Raw genomic sequence first — 27,934 nt, 5'->3', positions numbered from 1 at the left:
AAATGTCTGGCTCATGAGGACCACTGATGTGTTCCAACACAACCTCTGACTCTGCACTGCAACTAGCTAAGAGTTCCTTTTGCTGTGAAAGCAACTAAAAAAAAAAAAAAACACCGAAAAGAAGCAAGAAAGCAAGGGCAATACACACCAAAACCAAATACAGTTCTCCCCAGTATACAATCACATCCAAGAAAAGTCCTTTCAGACAAGGGAAGAGGAATGCTCCTCCACAGGATGAGAAAGTCTAGCAGTTAGGAGTTATCTCCAAAGTTAGGATACTGCCTCAGCTCTTGCTTTTCTGAATTCAAAGAACAATTACGAAAGAACCCAAAGACACAAAGAAAGAACTGAAATCTTCCAAATACGCAGCCATGAGGTTACAGGCTGTTTCAGGTCTGTGGATCTAAACCCTCTCATTGCTCCCCACACCCCCCCCTTTTTTTTTTTTTTTGGGGGGGGAGGGGAAGAGAGAGGAGGCAAGTGTAGTTTTTTTTCATTTTTTGCTTTTCTTGAGGGTTTCCTCAGATATCTAAACAGACACATGAGGCAACAGAACTGGTGCTCTGTTAAGACTGCAATTTTAATCATACATACATATATACACAGGGCTTGTTCTGCAGTTGGAAGGAGGCACCAGAAGAGCAGAACATGTGGGCAGAAACATTTTTTCCTAATCAAGTAACACATTATTTTTTATCAAAAAGGAGTTCTAGTTCAATATTCTGTCACAAAACTGCTCTACGTCTTAGCTACTTAGAAGTTACAATAGTCAGTACAAAACCTAAGGGAATACGATTTAATCATGTGATACCTGACGTCCTCTTCATACAAAGTTAATTAGGCTCTGTTCTACAAAGTCAATTTGAAAAATTTGTCTCAATAGCATTATCTTAATTATTCCTCATCAAAACGATACCACCTCCTACTGTGAACTAACATACTTGTGTAAACAAGAAAAAAAGAAACCTTGCAGTTTTGAAGCAGGTTCCCATTTTAAAACTCTCTAGTGTAAATACTAATATAGACATTAAGTATTCAGAAGGAATACAAATAAGAAACTCACGTGTTTCACCACTTGAAGGATCACTTTTCCTGATGAAGACTGTTTTTAACAATACTCTTGAAATATAGATAAACTGTTTATTTTTTTATTAGCACAATATTTTACGTTCTGTAACAAAGTACCCAAAGTATGGATTGCCAGCCTTGCAAAAGAAAGACTGTATTTTATTCTCTCTACACCACAAGTGGAACTAAGCAGCATCTCCCTATTTAAGATACTCTTAATTCACAAAAGGTGAGAAGTAAAGAAGCGTGTGGAAAGGGCTTGCAGCAGAACATCATTATTGGGTATCAGTACTGAATTAAACACAGGTTTGATAAACATCCTTTTTACAGACAGAAGTACTTCTTAATATTGGTCTGACAACTGGGTCCAAAATGTTCAATACTGTTATTTAATGTTCCTTGGCTTGTAGACTTAAATATAGAGGGATTTTCAGACTTAGAGGTCTAGGTTTTTACTTTCACATCTCTGTCCACACAACAGTGTAGAAGAGATCACCTTTTGCACACAGGTGCAAAAAACAACAGAAAAAAAAGCCAGCTAGCCTTAGTCGGCAATTTTACCATAAGCATATTCTTTTTTTTCGACACACTAGTGAAGTCCAGCACTCTGACTGTAAAAGCCTACACTTGGTCTATCTTTCAACTTTCCTACCAGCATGGCATTTGGCAAGTTTACAATTACTTCTACTCTTGCATCCTTCTTATCACTCTTGACAAACTGTATTGTATTAGACCCACCAGTAAAAACTGGGTGAACTCCGCATATGTTAAGTGTCTTTTTCTATCTTTTCCAAAATGCAGCTGTACAAACTCTGAATTCCAGTTAAAAGGAATGTGCTGATGAATCGTGGTCTGGCCAAAAACTTGCTTAGCATCCTCTGGGAAGAAAAGAAAAATGTTCATTTAATATTCAAATTTAAAAAAAAAAAAAAAAGAAAACAGAGACAAGCATATAAACAAATATTATATTTTCTAATAGGAAAGCAATACTGTTCATATAAATTAGTAACATATTGTGAAGCAAACCAAAATCATCAGAAAGTTCTGAACACCCTCACAAATAGTTTCTGAATGACACTTTTACTTGTGAAGTTTTATACTCACAGTGTTTGATTAGAAGAGACTCAACTACACATTTCAAATCTCAAAGTCAAGTAAGAAAAGATTAAAATTAAAAGACAATTTATAAAAACACGACTAAAGCTAACCAATTTTCATCATAATCTTTTCAAGGTGCTAACAATGAAAATTTTGTGCCACTGTAATTGAGGCTTTTTGCATTAGTCCCAGAGTTCTCCACATTCAAACACATCCTCTGTAAAATTACCACTATTTCACGATCAGCTTTTCTGTAGTTACCTCAGAGGACAATGACATGCAGGACAGGGGATGGGGGGACACGGCAGGCAGGAACACAAGCCTAGGAACACCTCCTGGACTAAGCAGACTTGAACCTCAGATATGTTCAACAAGAAGGAGGGCAGTACGACGAGTTTGATCACACCTAAATGCAAGCCTCGAAGTTTATCTCAGTTTAGTAGCTGTAACTGGGCAACAGTTTATTACAGCCCTGGCAGACTTTTTGGTAATACGTAGCATTTTTGGTGAACAAACAACTACTTGAAACACACCAAGTAATTACAATCAGTAATAAGGACTGTACAGTGCTGGAACTGGACTGTACGTATTTTAAGTAATGGAAACGGTAACAAGATCTGAGGAAGTATTTGTCTCACACTACAGTGCCCCCTTCAATGTGACAGTGTGTCTCAGACAAAAATATAGGGCAAAGCTACCTTTCAAAGACAAGCTCAAGGTTCCCAACTGCTACACACCTTCCTAATTGCTGTACAACTCCTCCAGCAACACAAGCCAAGAGCCAGTTCTTGTCTCCTGCTAGTTCTTGTAGGTACAGAGATCTGGTTCCCAGGAGACACTCCCTACCCACAGGCAGGGCCAGGAGCTCCTGCTCCCTTCACGCTTTGTGGAAGAAAGACCAGGAGACCAAACCCTGAGCTCCTGTCTGTCTATGCAAGCAGGAGAGCTGGAAGCCAGCTGCCAAGTGTGGCTGGTGTCTGAGGTCAAGGAAATCAGCACAACTTTGTGCCTGTCTGTGTGCAGAACAAGCCGGGAGCCACCCTGCTGGAGACAGCCTCTGCTTACCTACCAGGCATGCCTGGGAGCCACCTTCCAGCTCACCCCAGTGCCACAAGCAAAGGTGGGAGCTGACTTCTTGATGCCATGAGGTCTCATCTCCTGCACAAGTTGAATTCTGCCTTTTGGTTCAGCCCTTGAGAGCCAGGCACAGTAGTTCTTCTGACCTGGAGAAACTCAGCTGAAGTAGAATTCCCACTTTTAAGAAAGGAAACAGGAAAAACTGAGAGTGGGGTGGCATTGTTGAGAGGCAGGAAGATGTCAGGAAGCACCCAAGTGAATGAAGGATAACGGCATAGGGAAAAATGGTCCGAAGGAGGTGAAAAGCGCAGGTGTCCTGCTGCACACACCCAGGAGCAAGGGGGCTTCACAGAGCGAGCTGACGTGACACTGCAGCCCTCTTCCCATCCCTCAACACAGTAGTTTATTCTTTAAAACACACCACCCACTGATCGCAGGGAATCAGTGGTGAAAGAGCAAGTTGGATTTAACTTACAGACAGAAAGACTGACCGCAGTTAACCTCAAATTCTTAAAATTCAGCACTTCAAGTCCTAACGTCCTATGAGAATTTTCTCCAAGCAACACCAGTGCCCCCAGGACAACATTGTTCATTCATGTCTTCAAGACCCATCACAGGCGGCTTGGATCTTGTTTGTCAGCATTCTCCAGGAACAAAATTCTACTCTCAAGGGAAAGGGAGGGAAAGTCAATTGGTTCAGGCTGAGGTCCTGTCCCTCTACTGAAAGTCTTTTATTTAGGATGCTTCCTACTGACACAGCTTGAGGCACCTTGCCATATGTCATTGGAGATCACCTTTATGAAGCTCCTGCTTTCTGCCAGTCTTCCTTCAAAGAAGACAACCAGAATTAAGAAGACAGCCTGTCTTGCCCACAGAAAAGAGGAAATGAAGGCTGACTCTGCCTGGTAGCAATCGCTCTGCTTTTCCAGAGGAATGAAAGTACTCCCAGAACAGCACCAGTACCTGTCTCTTGCACAGAAATCAGATGGTAATCTGCTTCCTCTTCCCCTCTCACCCCACCTCCTGAATTTCCCTAGAACAAGACATTGATACTGTTTGGACGAGATCAGGAACAAGTCACCATTTACCAAAAGCTATGTTTGGTTGGACTCCAAATTTGTCTTTGTCAGCAAAAAGGTGCTTTCTTACTTGATGCGAGGTAAGAAATGGGAAAATCTTAGCTACCATAAAAGCAGTCTCAAATTCCTTTTGATGAGACCAAACTGCTCCCAATCTTGACTTCAACTTGTTAATGTATGAAAGTTACAGTGTCCTCTGATTATGCCACTGCAATTTTATTTTAATTTGTTATCATACATTAGCTATCTTGAAGGAACAATGGGTCCTACTGCTCCAATTCTGTGCCTTGCAAACCCTTCTTAGCTGGGGCCCAGAAGAAAAATGCCAGCTCAAGAAAACCAAATATCAAGAAGTGAAAAGAATGGTAATTTCAGACCAGATACAATGTTTAATTATTGGTGTTGAAAATGGAGAAGGAACCGACAGCAATGGAACTTAAAACCTCAACAAGTCAGCTAGGAGAACAGCACAGAATCTATCTGTGACATAGGACATCCACATTTTTGTTTTTTTGCAGAGATTAAAGACAACATGCATGCCTCAGAAGTTTGGTTAGGTACAACTGTCCCTCTGAAGAGTCCTAACAGGAGATGTGTGCTTAACTTTTGCTATGACTTAAAAAACACAGACTACCACATTAGAGCAGGTGTTTAGTACAATACTAAGGGAATTCCCTACATTACATGATCTTTTTAAAATCATACTATACTTTGAGCTCAGTATGACTTGGCAACTAATAGCAGATGCTTTTCTGACAGTGCATGTCAGATTACACAATGGAGGGAGCTGACTGGAAGATTGCTTCCAGTGCCTCTACTGATCCTTTGATGGCACAAGCCATAGCAACCTATTTGCCACTGCCTTCTTAAACATACCCCGTGCTTCCTTCTCACAAGTATTTATGGTTCACAAACTCCTCTGTATGCTCAGTGGACAGTGTTTTTCCTTTTCCTTCACTAGATCTCATCACTCTTTCACCTCCAACAATGTCCCTGATTCATGTCTCATCTTAGTCACACTGCCCAGTTCAGCCATTAAAGATGGTTCATAATCCATGAACAAATCTCTTAGAGGCATTTCAACCTGTAATTTAACTACCAAAAGGTATCCAATTATGTACTAGAACTCACTCCAAGTTATTGTTCTGTTCTAGCAGAATCACCTAATCATCCAGCTCCAGTATGAAAATAAAAAAATTGACAATTTCAAAACTATAGTTTTGCCTTAAACCTGCAGCTGAAGTTCCAGAGTTACCCACAAGTTGCCAAATACAGTAAAACACAGAGAAACAGCAACATCATTCAGTAGCCGTAAGTTATTTTGTTTGTTTAGACCTATTTTTAAAGGAACCTGTTTCAAAGTTACAGATTAATTTATAATGGAAAGGACACCTGGATGTCATCTGGTCCATCTTCCTGCCAAAAAAGGCCCAGTTAGTCAAATTAAACTACTGATAAATAGCTGTTTCACCATCATAACTAGGAAACCCCAGCACCTTGCCAACTGCCAAGCAAGACCTTACCTAAAGCTCAGAGGAAATGAGAACAGAACAATTTCCACAGGCTTTGGTTCTCATTGGCCATTTGAAACAACTCCACATTTTCCATATGCTTCTTGAGCCTCAATGTATCACAAGGTTCTGCAGCCTCTTCCCCATGACCCACCCACAAGCACAAGGGATCAGGGTCCAGCCAATGAGCTGCAGAAGAAAGAGACAGGAGTAGCCTCATCGCAGGGCCTTGATCCTCCTTGCTGTAGAGATGCCTGCACCTCAGTGACCTCAACCCCAACTTGATTTCCCAGCCTTACCTCAAATCTGCCTCATCCCTGTGGACTTGTCTGGACTGTCACCAGACCCTCAAGTAACAATATTTTCACAGAATCACAGAATGTTATGGGGGTTGGAAGGTACCTCCGGAGATCATCCAGTCCAACCCCTGCCAGAGCAGGACCATCTAGTCTAGGGCAGGTCACACAGGAACGCATCCAGATGGGTCTTAAAAGCCTCCAAGGAAGGAGACTCCACAACCTCCCTGGGGAGCCCGTTCCAGGGCTCTGGAACCCTTACAGTAAAGAAGTTCTTCCTCATGCTGAGGCAGAACTTCCTCTGCTCCAGCTTGTGACCATTGCCCCTTGGCCTAGGGCAGGGTACAATTGAAGACAGGTTGCCCCCTTCTTCTTGACCCCCATCCCTCATATATTTATACACGTTAATTAGATCCCCCCTAAGTCTTCTCTTCTCCAGACTATAAAGCCCCAGGTCTCTCAGCCTCTCCTCATCTGGCAGGCGTTCCGGTCCCCCAACCATCCTCGTAGCCCTTCACTGGGCTCTCTCGGGTAGATCTCTGTCCCTCTTGAAATAGGGAGCCCAGAACTGGACACAATACTCCCGGTGAGGTCTCACCAGGGCAGAACAGAGGGGGAGAAGCAGCTCCCCTGTTCTGCTGGACACTCTTTTCTTCATGCATCCCAGGAAACCATTGACCTTCCTGGCCCCAAGGGCACACTTCTGTCCTATGGACAACTCGTTGTCCACCAGGACTACAAGGTCCCTCCCCACGGGGCTGCTAGCAGATCTCCTCCTAACCTGTACTGGTGCATTTTATTACTCCTGCCCAGGTGCAGAACTCTGCACTTATTCTTGTTGAACCTCATTAGGTTCCTCTTGGCCCAGCTCTCCAGTCTGTCCAAATTTCACTGAATGGCTGCATAGCCTTCAGGTGTATCGGCCAAACCTCCCAGTTTTGTGTCATCAGCAAACTTGCTGAGCAGACACTCTGCACTATCATCGAAGTCGTTAATGAAGATGTTGAACAGGACTGGACCCAGCACTGATCCCTGATGATTCTGTATGTGGAATCGTTGGGGTTTATCCAAGGCCTGGGTAGGCTTTTATTTTGTTTCACTGGGATTTTTATTTACTGTTGTGAACTTCAAATACACAGCTGTCTAGTATTTTCCATCCTTCTAATGATCTGACACCAAGTGTTCTATAACGACGATGTTTTATTTTGGAAAACTTATCTAAACATCACATCTGCCTAGCTAAGCCATGGACTGGTGGGCAGTCCAAATACTTGTCTGAGTTGCCTGCTTATACCCTTTCACCCCAAAGAGGTACAACGCTCTGGAAGTACAAATGCTACAATCACCTTCCTCATCTCCCTGCTGCTGTGTCAAGGAAACAGCCTGGAACAGTTTTATTGTGGCCATGCCGTAGATCAGACAACACACTGGAACAGCCTGGTTACTAAGGATTGCACACAAAAGGTACTCATTCCTCCAGCTTCCCTCAGCAGAGCAGTAAACAGCAGGAAGGGGTGTCACAGCCCGCTTTTTCCACATTCCTGAAACAATACACCAACGCTGTATTTTCACTGCCTCTTAATTCCTTGCAAACCATGGACTACAACCTATTCTGCAATTTTGTATTTAAAAAAAAAAAAAAAAAAAAAAAAAAACAGGTTCTTCACTTCTTAAAATATTACATGGAAAGTATCTGGCAGAACAATCAAACTGAAGCTGGCGGAGTAGAAACGGAGCACATAATTTGAAGAGAATGGGATTGTATTACATGACTCAAGAAAGATGGGGGGGGTTGATTTGAGAAAAGATAGCAGCTCAGGTCAGTGCAATTTATCTGTGCTGTATCATGTGGTACTGCTACTGTTTTAAAACAGATTAATTCAGAAGAGTGCAAACCCCTCCATTAGTACACCCGATCCATTTAGATGAAAATCCGTTCAAATGCACCTGAAAAATATGGCTGCACACACACACTTTCACATAAGTATCTAAAAAAAACCAGAATTCACTTTTTTTGATCATTCTCTGTGTGTGCAAGCATGCATAACTGGTAGCTTACTTTTTTATAGGACTAGTTACTTCGAATTCAGAGCAAATTCCCAAAGACAAAATTAAACTCAAATAATAAAATGGTAATTTTAACCAATTTAACTATGTTTAGCTAGTCCAGCTGTGGATTAGTGCTGAAATGTAATGGACAAGGAGTGGTTTCCACTGCTTAACGTAAGCCAGCATTGCCTGCTTGTAACCAAAGCTGTCATATCAAATTCAATACCCTCATGTCCACGTGGGTAGGTGAAATCATCAGCTGGACTAATTTCTATTAGCCCTATTACAGAGATGTTAAAAACACAGAACCCAGATTGACTCAACACCTTTTTTTTTTCCACACTGGCAGGGGCTGATTTTGCTGTAGCTGTCCAGGAATATAATTTAATTCCAAATTCACATGATTGTTTCCTACTGCAGTTTAATATACCAACTAAAGTGATAAAAGTATACTTCTGGATCATTGAAATTATCCTAAACTTTGCACTTTACTCTCCAATACAGACTTGAGAGCTCTATTTCTTTAACAGCTATTTTGCTTAGATAGATGGTATAAAAAAAAAATCACTTTCTTGCAAAGCATTAACATATATTTTCCCCCACTTAAATACTTCAATTTCAAATGCACCACAAAATGTACTCCCACAACAGTACTGTATTAGTATTAAACTATTTTAGTTCAATTAAAATGTCTAACTATCTACCCCCAAACCTACCTAAACTGTAATTTTCACTTTGAGCACTTCCAACATGTTCCCAGTTTTGTTTTCTTTTATCAGCTTATCAAATCAAATCCTACATTCTAAATGTTAAAAAAAAATAGTCATTAACTGCTAGGTAACAGCACATTTTCCAATTTAGAAAGCTAAATTACACACACTGTGAAAGTATGTGTATTTCGCTATCTGAAATTTCATATTAAAATCTGTAATAATAAAACACTTTCCTAGCTCTGAGGGCCTGATGAAGTTTTTACCTTGTAATCTGTAATTTCAGGATGATATGAAAAGGTGATGGGGAAAAACTAAAAAAAGTCAAGCTTAAAGTTGTATACTGCTGCTGCCACAGTTTAAATATATTCTGGTGTGGAAGCTTCTGATTCCTCTCCAAATGCTGCCTAGTAATCACACTGGACCTTCTTTTTGGCCACAGGACATGCAGCTGTATGAAATATGGCTAAACATCAGCTTGCTGTTAACCAAAGAGTGACCTCATATAGTTGAAATTTACTCTCAAATTGGCTTTTTCCCACCTTTTCCACACCTATTTTTTTCTTTTTAAGTAGCATCAAGTAGCAGCAGAAAGCACAATATTTTAGCCATCCAAGCATGTAGTATTCTTGAATTATCCCACCAACTGGAAGTGCTCTCTGTTACCTCTATCTTTTAAAATTGGAGCCATTACAGTCAATCGTGCAAATCTACAGTTAGCCTTTCATAAAAAGTGGATTTCTGACCCACTGAACTGGAACAGCTTCTGAGCAGTTCTTCTGATGTTTGACAAGATATCATACAACACATGCATGCCAATCTGATACTGGTGTGCATCTACATTCACCTGCTCAGAAAATACTGCTCTTAAGTCATTAAAAAAATTCCAAAAGTCAGTGTGGTTCTTTTTGTAGCACAAACTGATCATTTAAAGAAGTGCAATAAGGCTCCACATACATAAAAAAATGGATGCCTTCACAATGGTTTTTCACCTCCAGGTAACATACCAACATCTGGAGCACACCAATGGAAAGCAAAAGCTTATAACATTTGTTGTGCTGCCCTCATAAAATGAATTGGTTGACTCGACACATCTCCAGACAGAAAAGAGACTGTATTGTGACAGCCCTAGTGGGGTGCCAGCACCCTTAGAGGCAGTCACAGCAGGGCAGAGAGCAGGAGGCCGGAGTCTCTCACCGAAAATGGCTGCTTCCATTCAGATGTGAACCACACCCATTCTGTGCCTGGAAGAAGCAACAAGTGCCGTATAGCACCTGTTTGTACACAGGGGTGAAACTAAGGCCAGTATTGCTAAACAAGTGTCTTTCAGGTGTTATAAGTAGTCTTTAAAGATGACAGCAACCACAAAATCCTGCAAAAGCCCCAGTAAACCATAAAGTCCATCCTAAAAAGTTCAGCGTGCATTCCCTCTTAGGAGAAAGGCACTAGCTACTGAACAAAATTAATTTAGTTATAACTTCATCATCTTATCTGAAGTTTTCAACAAGGACAGAGCAGTCTCACAAACATTATCACAGAGACAATGCTTGTATCATCATCATTTTTTCCCAATGAAAGGATCCACAATAAGCTTCAAGTTTGACCCATCTGCTGAAAATATTCTCACTTTTTCATCCTCTTACCTTGCCCTGTTGGTGCTCTTGTCACTTCTAAAAGCTACAAATTCACTTCCTCATGACATATCCATACTGTCCAATTCAGCTTGGTCCTGATTTTTGACTGAGATACCTGAGCACTTCTGTTACCTCTGCTAAGCGGTGCAAACACCAAAAAAAAACCATGACTAAGCATGCTCTTTCCAATACTGCCATCACTCTTACTCAGACTCTGGATCCAAGCTTCTCTGCTCCTTCTGCCCCCCTTGGATGTAAGGAGAAAGATAATTTATACATGCAATATTATATAATTGGCTTACAGAAAAGGTTCTCAACACTTTTCCAAGAGGCATCCCTTCAAAATATTTCTACTTGAGCTGTGGATACCCATAATTTCAGTTTAATGTTAATAACCTTACATTTCTTTATTGCCTTTCCTGGCCTCCTTAGTAGTGAACAACAAACTGCCAGAGTCCAAAGACCACAGGTTTGGAAAGCACTAGGGCCCATAAAAATACTTTTATGGGGGCATAAAAACCTAAATTTACCCCTTTTGCCCTGAAGAAGAAAAATAAAAACCTGAGATCACTTCCACCAAGGCAAACAGCATAACCTGGCTAACTAAAATTAAATACCGCTTCTATATTCTCCATATGAGATAGCTGGGGGTTGATGCACATGACACGTGTGGAGATGCTGATGGCATGAGGTTTTCCTTCTGGAGATAGGTGTGCTGAAGGAGGACCTCCCTGCTGTCTACAGCTACCCAACGAGAAGGTGAAAGGAAGATGGAGAGGCACAGTGGAAGAAGGACAAGAAGCAATGGATCCATAGGCAAGCCCAACCAGGCATCAGGAAATTACTTTTTACTGTAACAGTGCTCAAAACTGTAAGATGCTTGCTCCTAGAGACTGCACCATCTCCAGCCTCAGAGATATTTAAAATCTTTACTGGATGCTGCCCTCATAGCAACCTGGTCTTGATGGCTTTGCAAGCATTTGAACCAGATGGATGCCACAGACCCTTCCAAACTAAACTGTCCGATGATTCTATGATCATTTCTTTGGTTTTGTAATGAACAAAAGATTCGCTCAGCCTGATGCTTGTCAATTGGCAACTTTGATTAAAAACAAAAACAAAAACAAAACAAAACAAACAAAAAAAAAAAACCACAACAACAACAACAAAGAACAAACCAGAGCATCAAATTTCAGTTCTGGATGATTTAAACAACTCAGTTGTATTTTCTAGACCAAATGAGACACGCTTTGTTTTACTTAAGATGCCTTCATGAAAGTCTGCCTGGTTGCATAACACTTTAGTTAAAAGAAAAAATAAAACAAGATAAACTTGCCAAGTTGACATATGTCTAGAAACAAAATAGTCCAAATATAGTATCAAGAAGATTTCAGAAATGGCTTGGAGGAAAATAAATATACTAACAAATCTACCTTACATCCTCTTTTCATTAAACCTGGCCACTATTTGTGCAAAATCCAGTACAAGCAAAAAAAATCAGATGAAACAAATTTTGCATTTGTAATGCTGCTGTTGGGATCATCATATCTAGGCAACTGTTACTTATAAACCAACAAATGTTTCACTGTGTAGGTGTAAGCTAACACATCACTAGCTACAAATAGTTTCTAACCAATTTGAACCAGCAATGGAAATTACACCAAGAAGTACTGAATATTGCAATTTATCACGGGACCAAAGCTTATAGCCTCAGCGGTTTATTTTGGTAGTTCAGATTTAAGTTTTCCTTGCTTTACACGGTACTGAGTGTACCAGTTTGGGCATCACTAAGCTAGGTGTTGTGCAAGAGAAAGAAGAAAAAAAAAAGAATTACAGATCCCACAAGATGAGCCAAGTTACACAAAGCTATTATAGGGCAAAGCATAAAATAAATAATCCTCTGTAACAAAAGCAAGAGCTACCTCACACAGTCTGGACCTAATCCTTTGGTCTGGAAAGCAATCGTGAGACTGCGGTAGTAATTCTTTGTATATTGAAAAAGTATCAGAGCACTTTCACAGAGGAGAAACTGAAGCTCATCACAATAGCTATATAGCTAGTCACACCTCTGTTAAGAGCTATGTGCTTTTAGAAAGTTTAGGAACAAGGATTCAGGCAAGTCAAGTATCAGATAAGCAAACAGGAGTGCTTAGTGAGGTATATCCTTAATTAACATGTTTATCTAAGAACCATACTGATATAATTAATAACAGGAGCAGAGACACCTAACAGCTGCTGTCTACATGTAAATAAAGTTTTGTTTTGAGACAAAAGCTAAATACATTCTCGATTCTGTAAATGTTATGCTAAACAAACAACAATTTTAGGTTTGATTTCCCCATTCCCTTTACATTTTTGCTAGGTTGGGGGGTGTTGCTATTTACTTATCTACTCATTTATTTAAAGGACTGACACATTTTACAGCATACTCTATTTCTCAACACAGCACAACACAGCATCCATTTTGAAACAGCTTCAGGTTGAATTAGAGGACCTTTTAACAAAAAAACCACAGCTACACTTCATTAAGTACGACAGCACAAAGTTCTGTGTGGTGGGAACTCTACTTTGAAACAAATCAGCACGAGAACCTTCAAAGACAGGTTAAATGCCAGTTACAAGCTCAAACTTGGGCAATCTACTCTCTTTTTGTGCCTCTCCTTTCTCCACAAGCAAAACCAACATGGACAACACTTATTTTGCCCTTCGCTTATTTTGCCCTGGCTGTGAGAACCAGCATAAGAAAAGGAATGTTCCAGTCCCTGGATATCACTGCTGTGTTATTCACAGCTCAGAACTGTTAGCTCCCATCATTTCATTTATCCACCTGACGTTAGAGATGGAGGTTAAGATGACTTAGTTTCTAAACACTGACTTTTTTTACCCAATCATCTCACTTTTCTTTTAAAACACCATCTAGTAAAGAATTTCAAAGGGCTCCGCTTCTTTAATGAGGCATTAAAATACAGTCATACGACAAAAAAGCAACTCTACTAAGTCTCTTAAACCCCTGGACTTACATTATCAGCTTTTATGTGCCTGTCAACACTCAACAGTAAGAAGCAATGGTTTGCTCTTTGCCTTGAATTTAAAAGCCAGCTAAACTTTTCCTGCTGAGAGCTTTAACTCCTTGCAAACTGTCAAAGCTTTGACACTTCAGCAGCAGATAAATCCACAACATGATGCAACCGGCAGGTGTAGTCTCAATTGGCCACTGGTCACTAATTTACTAGTGGCCATTTCATTCACTTTGAAAAGCAATAAACTAGAAATACTTCTCCCCCACACCTCAACATTCCCACACTGCTTGTGGATCAGGCTCTTTCCAATAGATGCTACCTCTGGGAAAGAACCAGGTACAGTTAACTTGAAACTTGAGAGAAATGAAACATTTTAAACTGTAGGGATGTTGACATATGGCTAAAATGCAAAGGCATTTCCAACCCAGAAGGTAAAGCAAAAGTGCAGCATTTTTCCAGAAAAGTAAGTGCAAATTACTAAATACTGGAACTTCTCTACCCAGCACATTTCTCTAAATAATCGCAGCCTGGATGTGGCATTCAGTGTAAAAGCTCCTTGATGCACAGCCCATTATTAATTTGTTTAATAAAGGTGCCAGCCTAAGTGCACCTACGGAAGAGTTTGGATGATTTGCTTAGTAGGAAATGTGAAGTTCACAGCTAGGAAGCCCTATATTCTGCTCGGAGTAAGCTAAAATATTTGTACCATTATCTCAGTATACAGAGAAACAATGACTGCACAAGTAAGCTATACTGTTCCTTTACAACAATAAAAGGCTTCTAATGGGATCCTTGAGATACTACACTTAATGAGCAGCACAGTGAAAAACAACCCTTTCCCTTTTCTTCTGTTCTTTTCACACTATAATTCCACAGTATACAAAACCCCTATTTAAGTCTCCTAACCTTGATAAGGACTGGATCCAACTCTCATTCAAGTCAATGGAAAAAGATCTCATAATTAACCTCAAAGATGCATGACTGAGGCACTGAGTGGCAAAGATACAGGAAGTATTGTAATAACTTATGTGTGAAAATCTTAGAGGTTTTTTTTCATAACAGGGGGGAAAAAAATCTTATTTTCATAGGATGGAAAATAGATATTAGCTTGCCTAAAGGTCATCCATTTCTGCTGAGAATGCACAACACTGAGAGCTCTCACATCCTCTGCACCCCATGGGTTTGCTGGAGTGGCAGCCACAAGATACTATATAGAAGTTAAAAATGCATTTATGCTTTCAAAGGGGGCAGAACAAGGAATTTAGAAAAAGCTGTCTGAGTTTCTGCCAATGTGGGCATGCATCCACTTTCAAATACCTTAAATACAGCCTGGCATAGAAGTTTCTCTCATCACTAGAAGGATTTCAATGGACTTCAAATGCCAAACAAATCCCTTGACTCACGTCTCAAACCCCAAGGGTTTTCCCCCAAGGGAAGCATCTGACAGCAGCAAAAAAATGAACAAGAATGCCAAGGGTTAAAAAGTTAAGTCAGACTGATTCAGCATTCAGATCAAACAACTACAGATTATTAATGAGCACTCCAAGCAACAAGGGGCTCTGACACAGACAAGAACCTGCACATCACAGGCATTCCAGGAACCCTGGTTTGTCTGCCTGGAACAAAACCTTCACAAAATATGCACACCCTCCTGATTTAAAAGCATGCCAGCTCTCATTGCCTCTCTGCCCATACACAAGCACAAGACTGTTAGGCTCAAGATACTTCCTTCATCAAGGTGATGATCAGCAGAACTTTTCCTTGAAATCCTTTTAAATTTTTTACCATTCACAGTAATTTTTTAAAAGCTCTTCTACCAAGTAATACTGCACACAAAAAGTACATCTTTCACAACCTCAACAGACAACCAAAATAATGAAAAACCAAAATAGACATAAGAAGAGACAGCAAGCCTTCTCACCAGCCACAACTTCAAATATAGATTTTTGGAGATGGTAGAAGGAATACAACCATGCTTCAAGCAATTATAACAAGATCTTGCCAGTTCAAATGGAAAAGGAAGAGCTTTTTTAACCAAGAATAAAACATATGTATGGAGAAAAAAAGGACATGTGAACCATACATTTCAGAAAGACAAAGAGTCAATATCATCCAACTTCCCTTTTACTTAAAGCTGTTTAACAACCAATTAATAAAATTCGAGACATATGGATAAACATGGCCAAATGTAGCAGATTAGAAATAGCTATTTTCTTCAGTGTAGGTACTTAGGGGAAAAAAATACTTCTTGAAGTGCAAGCTCAATGTCTGAAGTTATCCAAAACTGCTAACTCTGAATCCTTCCAGACAGAATGGCCCTTATCATTAGGCAGTCCTGCAGATACCAAAAGCTGTCTCTAAAGTACCTTGAAATAAACAGTCCCCATAATCAAGTTTTAAACCTACTTACTGCCCTGAGTAATTCCCATGTTGTTAGTGCAAACACCACAACCCCAATGCATGGCTGATACTTTTTTATTCCCACCCCCAATACCCCCCACCCCCCCGGGAAAGACACATGGATTCAGGTAATAATGGATTTATTAGTGTAAAATCCCACAGAAGAACATTTGAAGCCTTAGAAGGAAGCCAGCCTGAACTATGGCCAATTTAAACAACAAATAATTCAGGGTAATTTCAGACTCAACATTCACCCAAGTCTTCTGGCAACCTTCTTGCGGTTTTACGATCATTTCCTATAGTCACCGTTCACTGCTGTTCCGAAGACCTGCACAAGCAGGTGGGGGAACAGAAAAAGTGAAGTGACCAGTTCTCCAGAGAAAACCACCAAGATGGCCACAACCTTGACTTCATGTTATGCACACATAGATGATTAAAAAAAGTCATAAAGTTGCCAAGCATTTGTGTAGTTCCACTACCAATCACTGTGTTTCTTATGGTAACAGGTGAAAAAGAGTTTGGCATAAGTAGGGATTTTTAAATTAAGAGCGTACATTTAAGAACAGTCTTACCAAAAGTAACTTCTCCTTTGCCAGTCTTGTCAAAGAGCTGAAACGCTACTATGAACAGTGCATCTGGAGCACACAGGACTGATTCAAATGCCACAAACTCTTGAAAAGATATCAACCTAAGGGATTAAGGAAAAAGCAAGAGCTATGAAACCACCTGCTTCCAGAAAAGCGAAATACAATATACAATAGATCATACAAAGTAAATAAGATCACAACTATAAAGTATACGGGGTTTTATCAATAGGGACTAAAATTTATCCCAAAATGCCCTGTCACCGATGTTGTCAGGAGGACTTTGTATCGCTAGACGGAAATGAGTGTTGAACAAGGAACTGTTCATCTCCGCAAGTCGCAACAGAACATAAAACAAGCAAAGAGCTCAGTGTGGCTACTCACCTCAGCTTTGCTGTCTAACCAAACTGCCCTCTGGGGGAGCCTATCTCCCTCCCTTGGCAAGACAAGAGAGTCTTCCCTCAAGACTGAGTACTTAAGGCTTTTGGAAGGCAAAACTATTCAAGATCTAAATGGTACCACTCAGTTCAGAAGGAACTGATCAAAATGTCTTATCTGTTTGCTAGCAACTTATTGGTCATCTGTTACAGCCGTCCAGTTCTGCGTGTTGAATCACAAATTTCAAGCAGTAGTCGGCAAATTCTTTCTCAGCCCAAGAGCAGTTTATTCAAATTGATCATCACAGCCAGGTTTCCCTTACAGAAGCGCAGCAGCAGAGCACAAATAAAAGCAGAGGTGCCCTTCCTTAAGTCAGTTAATATGCAGAAATACATAATTAGACAACTTTACATTGTTTCCAGCAGTAGATTTGATACAGCAAAGACCCTGAGCACTTCTTAATTCCTTTGTGTCACACCCAAGAGTTCAAATGAGGATCAAACTCCTATTCTTAAACAGGCAAGGGCCAACCATTCTTCTGTTTTCATACTTCTTTAATGCCTAATTTACACAGTTTTAAATAGTCTTCAAAAGTGTGGTTGTGGGGCCTGCTGGCAGTCTGGGAGGTTTACGACTGCCCTCTGCTTTATGTCAGCGTAGCAAGCATGTAGCTTTAATGGGTTCACGTGGCAGGAGCTGGGGAACAAAGATTTATTCCTGAGAAGCACAAAATTCAGCATAACAAATGGCAAGACACTCCCACAAAAACCAATTCTACTTTTTTTTTTTAATTATTAGAAGCTAACTGTGTCCTTTAGGACTTTGGCTCAAAATGATGCTGCAGCTGGTTCAATGAAAACTTCCACTCAAGTATGCAGTACCAGTGAAGAACAAAGTGAATAGCCTGGAAAGGGCATTCATTCCACCAAGTTATGATGATATAGCAATTTCCAGTCACCCTGTCTTAAGGGAATTAATTTCAAGTCACACAGAAGTGTGCTTGCTGCATGTCAGCAGCCCAACATCCACAGGTAACAGAAGCTGATTTCCATGAAGAATGTGACAACATGAGAAGATAAACAGAAGGACATCAAAAAAAAAAAGCATGGCTCAGAAAAGGTCAAAAAAGCTATTCTACTTTACCTCCCCCAATATATATGCACTAAATAAAGTAAAAGAAAGCATATATAGGGTCAGAAACTTAGTTTAACAAATAATTAGCTCTGGGAACCTGGCACTATAGGTTATTATGTAGCATGAGAAATAAAATGAAACCTCCTCAGGTATTTTTAGTAACTTACAATTGATGATGCCAGTAAACATATAAGCAAGCCTTAAGCTATACTAACAAAGAAGTCAATGACTTGTTATACATGCACAGGTTAGCAATGGGCAGGCCACTGAGTCATTTATTTTAACTCCTTGGGAGCTCTCAGTACTGCCCACTGTTAAACACAAAATACAGATATTCAGCCTTTACATGGAAGAAAAATTCCACCCCTCCCAAGATAAAAGAATTTTTTTTAAATGCAATATTTCCATCAATTATAAATCAATATATCACAACCTACTTAGTTTTGCATTTACGTGTATTTATTGTTATGCAATTTACAGCTTATAAAAGCTCATTACTATCCATTATTATTGGCTACACACCTGACAACTTCCACAACAGCAAAGAGATACAAAGCGCTGAGTTCTTGTGTCCCAAACATTATAAAGCCCATGCACAGAAAGAATAAAATATGACAGCAGGTGACAAGACTCTAGAACAGGATTGTTTAAAACAAAAAAATATAAAATATCTCCCAACACCATTTTGATGAAGCTGCTTTTTGTGTGAAACAACCACCAGCGTATGTCCTTACCATCAGCTCCCAGCACAGTGATGAGAGCACAGAAAAGAAATACAGCACCTACGCTAGCAGAATACCAGCGCCGTGCTAATAACATATTCTGTGTTCATGCTAATAACTTATGTTATTAGGCCTGGATTTGATTAAAGCTCCACATATCAACACAGCTACAAGACTTTATACTGGTAGAAGCGTTCTTTGTCAGTACTTGCAAATAATAACCCCCCATAATAAGCCAGAGATAGATGTTTAAAATAACCCCATATCCATTTTTAAAAACAATTACTCACAGTACTAGGAAGATCAAAAGTGTACAAATTGTGCGGTTCTAGCCAGACTATTAAAAAAGAGACATTAATATCTGCTGCGCCAGCTGAATTCAAATTAACCCAATTTTTACATGTTAATTAAACCAGCTATTTTCTTCTTATTGTATTTTTGCTCCCTAAGTAGACTATCCTGCTAGGGATTCCCAACAGATCTATTCTAACAACAATGACGTATTCATTTACTCCTATTATGACCATAGAATACAGTAACTGAGCAGTAATTTTTCACAGTCAATTACACGTGTGATTCTTAATGCTTAAAGATGCTGAAATAACATGTAGTACATAGCCATATGCTCACTTCTCTATACTGCACAAGGGTAGTTGCCTGGGTAACACATTTTCTCTCCAGTTTAGCATCACCCTTTTGGGTTTAGCATAACCCTTCACTGAATATCGTTAGGTGTCTTTAAACAGCACACATTAACAAGGACTTCAATATACTACTTAAGAGTTATTTTATCTACCTAAACAAGTGTTCATTTGTGTTTCAAAAGCATAGAAAAGCCTCGTGATTTTACAGCGCAAAGGCAGCAAACTGAAATGTTTATAAAATTGTACTTCAATCTTTATGTTATTCTACCTAACTGGTCAAAGTCTTCCTTCACCTTCACACCCTCATTATCAGTGCCAATACTGCATGATTTATTCAGGGAAGCTGAAATCTTGATGTTTTAAAAAAAACCCACACACAAGAGCTGCAGTCCAAACACAACAACCGGGTATGGTGCAGCAAAACCACTATTTACTGTTGTCTCTTTTTTTCCATGCTTCCTCTTTTGGTGCTCACAACCACGGTATCTGGGCACCACATAGACATGATGCAATCCCACCAGAGAAAATCCTCATGTAGCCATGCAAAGAAAAAAAGCTATTACCCACTGTAATAATACCTACAAATGCAATGATGAAGAGGTTTCCTCAGAAATCAATGCATATGTTTTTACTATATCAGCAATTTAAACATGATAACAATAATGGGACACAAATGGAAGCGGTATCTATTATTTTACACTGCAACCCAGGCAAATTAAGTATAGTGTAAATTGGCGCATTAGAGGATAAATTTATATACAACAATAAAGGACAATGCTGGCATTTCCAAGTGTTACTTCTAAAAATAAAGCATACAGTATTTCCCAGTGAATTTACTTACTACAGTCCAAACACAGATGTGCAGTAAATACTTATTTTGTTAGACAGACATTTAAAAGTACAACAAAAGACTTAAAACAATATGTTACAGTAGGCAGGATGGAAAATGCCTGGCGTGTTGCTGATAGGCCTTGAGAAAGCCACTGTATTCTAGAGGAGTTTCTGACCCAGTTGAAGCCAAAAGACGCACTTTTTTTGAACTAAAATTAGGAATGAGAAGCTTAAGGCCAGGAACCAGACAAGGCTCTTAAGCCCCTTAGAGACAAACTACAGTCAGATAATATAACACTTTTTTATAAATCTGTGTTATTATTGACCAACTACTTTGAAAAGCTTCTCTGGCCATCATCAAGAAAAGTATTTCTTTTTCTTAAAAGGAAACTTTTAAAGGATGCCTCCATAAGAGGACAGAAGGAAAGCCTACCTCCAAATAACCCTATGCCCTGACTTAAGATGGAGGCAAAAGTTGCTCCCATGGCAACAGATATCACAGAACAGCAGAGTCTGCCTTAAGAGGCCTTGTACCTTTGCACACCAACAGCAGCTCCTGTAGATACCCTCAAATCTTAATCTCTAGCAATGCAGGAATTCTGCTAGAGCTACATGAAAAATTTTGCCCACAGCAACCACAGTGAGACTGTATGTCAGAGATACTGCCCTTCACACTCAGGAGTTCTTCAGCTCTGGCGTAAGCAACTCTTTGCCCAGATACTTGCTCTGCTCATGAGTCAGAAGCTCTTGCGCTGTCTGTCACCTCTGAGACTTAACAATTCTAGTATTTCTCACTGATTACACTTGGTACCTGTACCTAACTTCTCACCACGTTCAGAAGGAATTAAAAAGTATTTTTTAAAGTGCTAGGAAGCAACACTGGTGTTTCTGGAATCAGACCCCTTTAGTGAAGAGTGCTCATGCTCATCAGTCATGAAGAACAGACTCTTTTTCAGGGCAAAACTGGGATCTAAGACACTAGGATAAATGCTTCTAGAAATACTCTATCAGTGTTTCCACAGAAACACTGTGTTTTCACATGTTTTCAGAATAGTGCTACTTCAAACCAGTAAGATTATAATAAAATTAACTTGTCATCACTCTTGGAAGCTACCTTCTATGTTGTGATAGAAGTTAAAGTATTGAACAGACTTTCACTACGTTAAACACGTGTAAGTCTCTTAAATGCTGACCAGTCTATTAAAAATGGACACTAACAAAACCAGTTTTGTACTTCACTTTAAAACTAGGAGCTCTGGACTGCCAAGTTGGAAAGAATTCAATAGACCAGTAGGTCCTGTTGCCACCCCCAGGAGATTTTACTCCAGGAACCGAAAAGCAATTCACCCTTGCTCTAGACTATGACTCTGCTCATCACTTTATCTGCCACTAGAACTAGGTGCAAATGCCTGGTCATGTGAAAAAAAATGTGACAATGCCAGGTTACAGAGACAGATGCTCATCACTTTCTGAACATTTTCCATTCTTTCATGTTCGTATAGCACTTAAACAAGACAGCCTGAATACGAGAGAAGCCTCTCCAAAGGCAGGTTAGGAACATGCAGTCCCCTGTCACCGCACAGCCTAGACTGCAGAAACAGTCCTTACCCATGGCAGAAAGCAGCAATTAAAAGCCTCAACACTACACTGCAGAACTTCTCCAAGATCATGCCAAGTTATAAAATACCAACTTGTCAACAAGTTCACATAGGCTACCGTTTACATTTTGTTCTTCCAAACACCAGCTTCTGCCTTTGAGGGAGATCCAAATCACAAGGCATGGATTAGACTCTCAATCTTCTTACTACAAAATGGATTTGATGCCATACAATTTAGAAAATGCCACTTTTGCAGGAATCAAACCAAGGGAAGAAATCTGAGAAATGCTTAATGTTTTCAGTCAAAATGCTATCTGAAGCCACCACTTTCTTGCTGCCATCAAGCCAATGTTACCAAAATAACCTTTTGCAGAATACTTTTATCAGGGGTAACAATCATCACATTAACTCGTCTGCAAAGTTTAAGGTGCCCAGCTGCCAAATACATGAGGCTGGCTGAGCAGAAAAGACAGCACAGAAGGTATTGCAGAAGTTCTCAGTTACACATGCATCTGTTCCCTAGGAAGCCTGCATTCTCTAGTCATGCCTTATTTATCTCACATTTTACTCTGCAACCACTGATGAGTCATGCCTTAAGTTTTCTGGTTTCTAAAAATGCCACAGCTAAAGACTTTAAGTCCATAGCTAATTATTCTAAAGTTTCTCTAAAGATACTTTAAAGGCAAGGCTCAAAAAATGCTTTCTTATGGGTGAAGAGACAGCCTGCCTGGGCAAGTACCAAAAGCAAAATCTAAGACTCCATTAAAGAAGGGGGAGGAAGATGGAAGGGTAGTTAATCTTGCCTATTGCCAAAGTCAACCTTTCAAATACAAACCATGTGCAACCAACTTCACTGCTGTCTTCACAAGATTGCAAAGTGGCTCCCTAAATACCTTACTTGCTCCTCCTCCTTCTTAAGGGAAAAAACAGTGGCAAAAACATTTAACAGTGCTACGGAAAAAGAAAGGAGTGGCACTTTTTTCTATTATCACTTCCTACACCATCTAAATTTATTTTGGCTTGCTATTTGAATGTGTTTGTGACAGATACATGAAGTAAACAGAGACAAAAAGACTCATGGAAAGGAAGAAAAGCAGGAGTTAAGGGAGACAGACAACACACATGAAAGCTTCAATGAATTAAAAATACATAGTAGGCAGAAGATGGTTTGCTCAGCTAAATGGTACATGCAGCCCAAAACATTGTTTCTACTCTTTCCACTTAAAAGACACTGTATTCCTTTATGTAGCTGGAGGGGGGAAAAAAAGCACAAAGCAAAACCACACTGCCCTTCAGGGCTCAGACTATTTTGGAAGGACAGTTTTCTATTTTTTTAAATGAACAACAACAAAAAAAAAGAACCACTTACCCATCTTTTGTCTGATCCACCACACCTGCAAGGAGCTGTACAGTGCTTGCATTAGGCAAACCATCTCCAATTATTTTCAGGTACCGTGTGACAAAGTCATTAGGAGACATGAAGAATTCCCCATTCTTCTCCACACTTGCATACTGTTAAATGAACACAATATTTAGCACCTCAAATACATCTTTCTCCAGGCATTTATTACCACCACCCATAGTTTCCAATCAGGAGCAAGCTTCTGTTACAGTAGACGACAGTTCTCTGAAGAAACTACAACCTACACCTAAACAGGAAAGAGTAAGGTGGGAGTACTCATCAGCTGAAGGCTTGGCTTCCCAGCCGTAAGAGTGGAAGACATATGACGTTTTTGTTTACCATGTAGACAATTTCTCCATGGTAGTCTAGAAATGCTTCAGTACTGAATCCTTTTTTTTTTTCAAGTAGAACAAGAAGCACGTGTGTTTGCAAATACAAATGTGGCACCTCAGGCCCAAAGAAACTCTGAGAGCATCGGGATACTCCAGCATATCTTACTCATCTGAAGTGACTGCTTTGTGTAGCCATTTTCCTTCAGGATGAGCAGGCAGGTTTACATCCGTGAAACGACACTGCAGTGTTAGTGGAGTAAATGATCCCGCAAGAGTGTCCACCTGGGGGTGCTATTTTGGAGGAACTCCACTGCAGCACCTTCAGCCACAGCTGGTCTCTAAGTAAAGGAAAACCCACAGATCCTCCTTTGCTGGACAGCTGAAAAGAGGCCAGACAATGGCATTTGCAGAAAAATATAACAGAAAACAAGAACTTTGACAGTTCAGCACATTGCAGAAAGAAGAGGAGAGGTCCAATACCTTACCAAACACCACTGGCACACGTTACTCCCGCCCTATACCAAAGGTATTGGCATACTACTCCAGAAAACAGCGACTGACAGACCCAAGTGTATTTGCTCCCAAGTGAAGCCTCCAGTACAATGTTACATATCAAAGAAAAGGAATATTAAAATATTTTTGAGATAATACATCAATAGATAAAATTGCCTTTGTTACCACCCTTACCCTTGTTCTTCAGTCATGCTTCAAAGTTTAAAGCCCTCATTTTCTGTAGAAGAGTACATTTGAAATCAAGCCTAAAAATATTTTTAAAGTAAAGAAAAAGGATAAGGCATATAATTAAGAGGAAAAGAAATCCCAGGCAACATTTGGAGAACCATGTGTTAGCTTTAAGGCAAGCAGGTCTGTCTTGGGATAACAATGCACGCTGAAAACTGCAAAACGATTATTTTTTAATTTTTTTTTTTTTTTAAGGCAACGTAGGATGATAAATGGTTGCTGCAGCTCCCCACAGAGCATTATCCATATAAAAGTAATAAATAAATTACATGCCTACTGCTATTTTGTAGCATATTTCAAAGACACACACTTTGTTATGCATTGCTATGGCTGTGCTAAGGGAAGGGAACTTCCCTTAGCACTGCCAGTTTTCATTTTGTGGAGCCACATCGGTGCCTGGGGAGTACCAGTACACCTGCTGTAGGCATGTAACTCTCAGAGGGATGCCAAAGTGTAACAGTAAGTAGATTATTTTCTCCTAGTGCTATATAAATACAGTCTTCAGGTACGGCAATATCTTCAAGAAACACTGCTTCAGACAAGCAAACCCAAACAAAACATAACTTACTTTGGCATCTATGTGTTGGTTAGCATTTAAGGATTCCTGTTTCAATAGACACTGTTTGTAACACAAGCTTTCTAGTTGATATACTGCAAGGAATTTTGAATTGTACACTTTTATGAGAACTAGCAGATCAATTGATTTCAATGTAATCATTTGCAGGGAGACAGAATCTTTCAGAATCCCAGCCTCAGAAACTTTTTAACACAGCTGCTATTGAGAAACAAATCAAATAAGTCAGACAGTCTATGCTTCTGTATTTCATTTTTCTTCATCCCAGCTAACCCCCTGCTAGGGCACTCAATAACAGAAAACAGCACAAGGTTTCAGTGTCCCCATGTTTCTTGTCATTGTGATTTACTGAAGTATATCTGAAATCCAATCACGTATTCTATACTACATATAGAAAATGACCTTGGAAAATGTCAGCTTGATCATTTTGACTAAAATCTAATGTCTTAGGGGTTATGGTAGAAGACTTACAAAAAGTAGAGTTACCTTTTGAAATTATCATGACAAAAACACCAATTATACTTGTTTTGGAGGACAGATTTTTTTTTTAAAATGGTTCTTTACAATTGTGTTTTTCCCCACTTTGGCAATTATACCCACAGAGTATTTGATACTATATAATACTACTTAATGGCTTTTTGATAACTTAGATACACACATTTTAGATAGTCAAGTATTAATCAGTTCAACCCCATTTTAAGTCAGATTTCCACCTGGCAATCATATTTTTTTAATTCTTAATTGAAGTAGAAAGGATGGCTGTCAAGTTATTTTATAAGTGAAGATCCCAAAATCTGCAGAAGCAGCTGTATTGGCCTCACCACTTAAACAGTCTGAAGGAGCTTAACTAACACTCTGGTCATCACTTCTCTGTAAAGCACAAAACAACATACCACATTCACTTACCCTCTTTCCTTCTCAGTAGTAAGTGGCACAACAATTTCTTATTACACTAAACAAAACATTTAACTCGTACTTCATTACTCCACTTTACTGGGACACCTTCTTTTCACTGGAAAAGGAAAGAGCTGGAGGTGGTACTCAGTGTGCTCAACCACAACCCAGTCGATCCACCGAAACTGAAAGCTGAGGGAGCTACAATCTTCAGAAAGTCACGAGAAGCGAATACCCACAGGCAAGTAGGAAACAATTTTCACACTAATCTCAACAAAGCAACCAACCAGCCAATCTCCCCACCAAAACTGAGCACTGCTTCATTTTGCAGAAGGGACTAAGTTTCTCTCTGCTGTGTTTATTCCTGTCCTCCATGCTACCATCTTCTTGGGTCAGTGGTCTACTCTGTCTGCCTTGCTCCTGCTCCTCAAGCATTTACTCCTGAAAAATCACACTGTACCATTCCTCTTCAAGAGGTTTTTTTTCTTCTGACAGGTACAAGTTCCAAGACTCAGTAAGTTAAATCATTACTTTCTTAACAGCAAATCTGATTTCAGAGTTATAAACACTGACAGTATATGATAAAACTATAAATACTGGCAATATACATAGTTACACCTACACATACTGTGAATAATACCTCAGAAGGGACAATGGAAAACATGCCAAGAAGTACACGGAGAGCAGGGCATGATGCTGGAGAGAGGGAAGATGGAGAGAAGGACCTGGAAAGGTATGAGCTCTCTTAGGCACTCAACACCTTCATAAAAATAATCCAGATACAACAGCTCCCTGTAGCACTCTGACATCTACCTCACATATATTCTCCAGCAACTTCTGTACTCTTTTTTCATACCAGACTACCAAACTAACACAGACATTGTACTAATAAATCTTAGGAAGGTTAGTAATAGTTATTTAAATTTAGGAAATCGGTCAACAAAAGCCAATTTCCAGCAAAACACTAAAGCTCATTTCTCCCAAGTATGCAAGCAACTACCCGAGTAATTTCTTTACTTGCACACTTACACAGTGGGTCAACACAGAAAGAATTTTATGTAAATAATATATACAGCCACTGCTTCACAAGGTCATCTTCCCAACACTTCTACAAAGTAGAGAAGCAGAGGTAACCCTGACAGAAGGAAGCAAGGATGGGAGAAGAAAGTTTACCAAATGGTCTAACAGCAAGGTGTCTACATGAACATTTTACCATGTGTAGGAAGAATACTGAAACTCCCACCACGTTCTCTGAACAATACATGTTTTTTCTAAGATAGTAATACTTCTTCTGAGTCAATACAATAATCACTCAGGAACGTATCTGACTTCTTGGTGAGCATTGTTCGATTCTCATAATGGTATTTAAGTCTAACATGGTAATAATACAGTGAATGATTAACGGTTGGAAAAACTATCAAGACTGCTGCAATAAAGGAGCAAAAGATATGAAAAAATTTAAGCAGAAAGAATAAAATATTTACTTTATACATACCTTCAAAAATATTGTTTTCAACTCAGCTGGATCAGCTCTCTTGGTTAGAGCCACCTACAAGTAAATACAATTACATTAATATGCCTAATTTATACAGAACATGTCAAAGTGTCATTTAAAAGGAAGAATTCAAGCAACAGAAAAACTGATGAAAATACATGTTCACCTTAGATAAATTAGGTGCTGCTTTAGCTGGCCATGCTTATTTTACTCATTTCACATTTTCACTAAGTTATTCAACATTTTTGTTGTAACAGCTACCCTTATGCAACCCTGAAATTCTTAGACAAGCACACATTAACAAGTCATCAAAACATTCAAGTATCAAATCTTTTCAACATACCTCTCTGATGGGATTCGGCATTATACCATCTTTACCATATAGATTTTTATAATTCCAGTATCTTTCATTTAAGGATTTCAGAGTACCAACTAAGGATTACAGCTCCCAACTGACAGTTGTCAAGAATAAAATACCCAGACTTTCAAACTTATCCAAGAAAGCAACTCCCTGAAAGACTGAATTCCAATTAATTATTTAGCTTATTGGTACTTCTACCTCCTACTTCTAATATTTTATATTATTTAAACTTGCAGTGTAGAATTTTTTTGATGAGGTAAATTCAGAAAGCACAGCATCTAGATTTTTTTCTGCAGATCAGA

General features: G+C 39.5%; 1 protein-coding gene across 1 annotated transcript in view; it reads right to left on the bottom strand.

Annotated features, from left to right (window-relative positions):
* Window positions 1-27,319, bottom strand: part of LOC103775569 (calcium-binding mitochondrial carrier protein Aralar2) — a 57,281-nt gene extending 29,962 nt beyond the window's left edge. Inside the window, exons 1-4 of the mRNA XM_008943032.1 lie at window positions 27,272-27,319; window positions 23,203-23,345; window positions 16,515-16,630; window positions 1,807-1,946 (exon numbers count right to left, since the gene is read on the bottom strand). Of these exons, the coding sequence (XP_008941280.1) occupies window positions 1,807-1,946; window positions 16,515-16,630; window positions 23,203-23,312 (366 nt within the window). The 5' untranslated portion in view covers window positions 23,313-23,345; window positions 27,272-27,319. The remainder of the gene's footprint in view (window positions 1-1,806; window positions 1,947-16,514; window positions 16,631-23,202; window positions 23,346-27,271) is intronic.
* Window positions 27,320-27,934: the final 615 nt, after the last annotated feature.

This window comes from Merops nubicus, unplaced genomic scaffold (genome assembly GCF_000691845.1).
Source record: "Merops nubicus isolate BGI_N331 unplaced genomic scaffold, ASM69184v1 scaffold15086, whole genome shotgun sequence".
Classification (NCBI taxonomy): domain Eukaryota; kingdom Metazoa; phylum Chordata; class Aves; order Coraciiformes; family Meropidae; genus Merops; species Merops nubicus.
The sequence above is the reverse complement of the archived record's forward strand: the minus strand, read 5'-3'. Positions and strand labels throughout refer to the sequence as shown.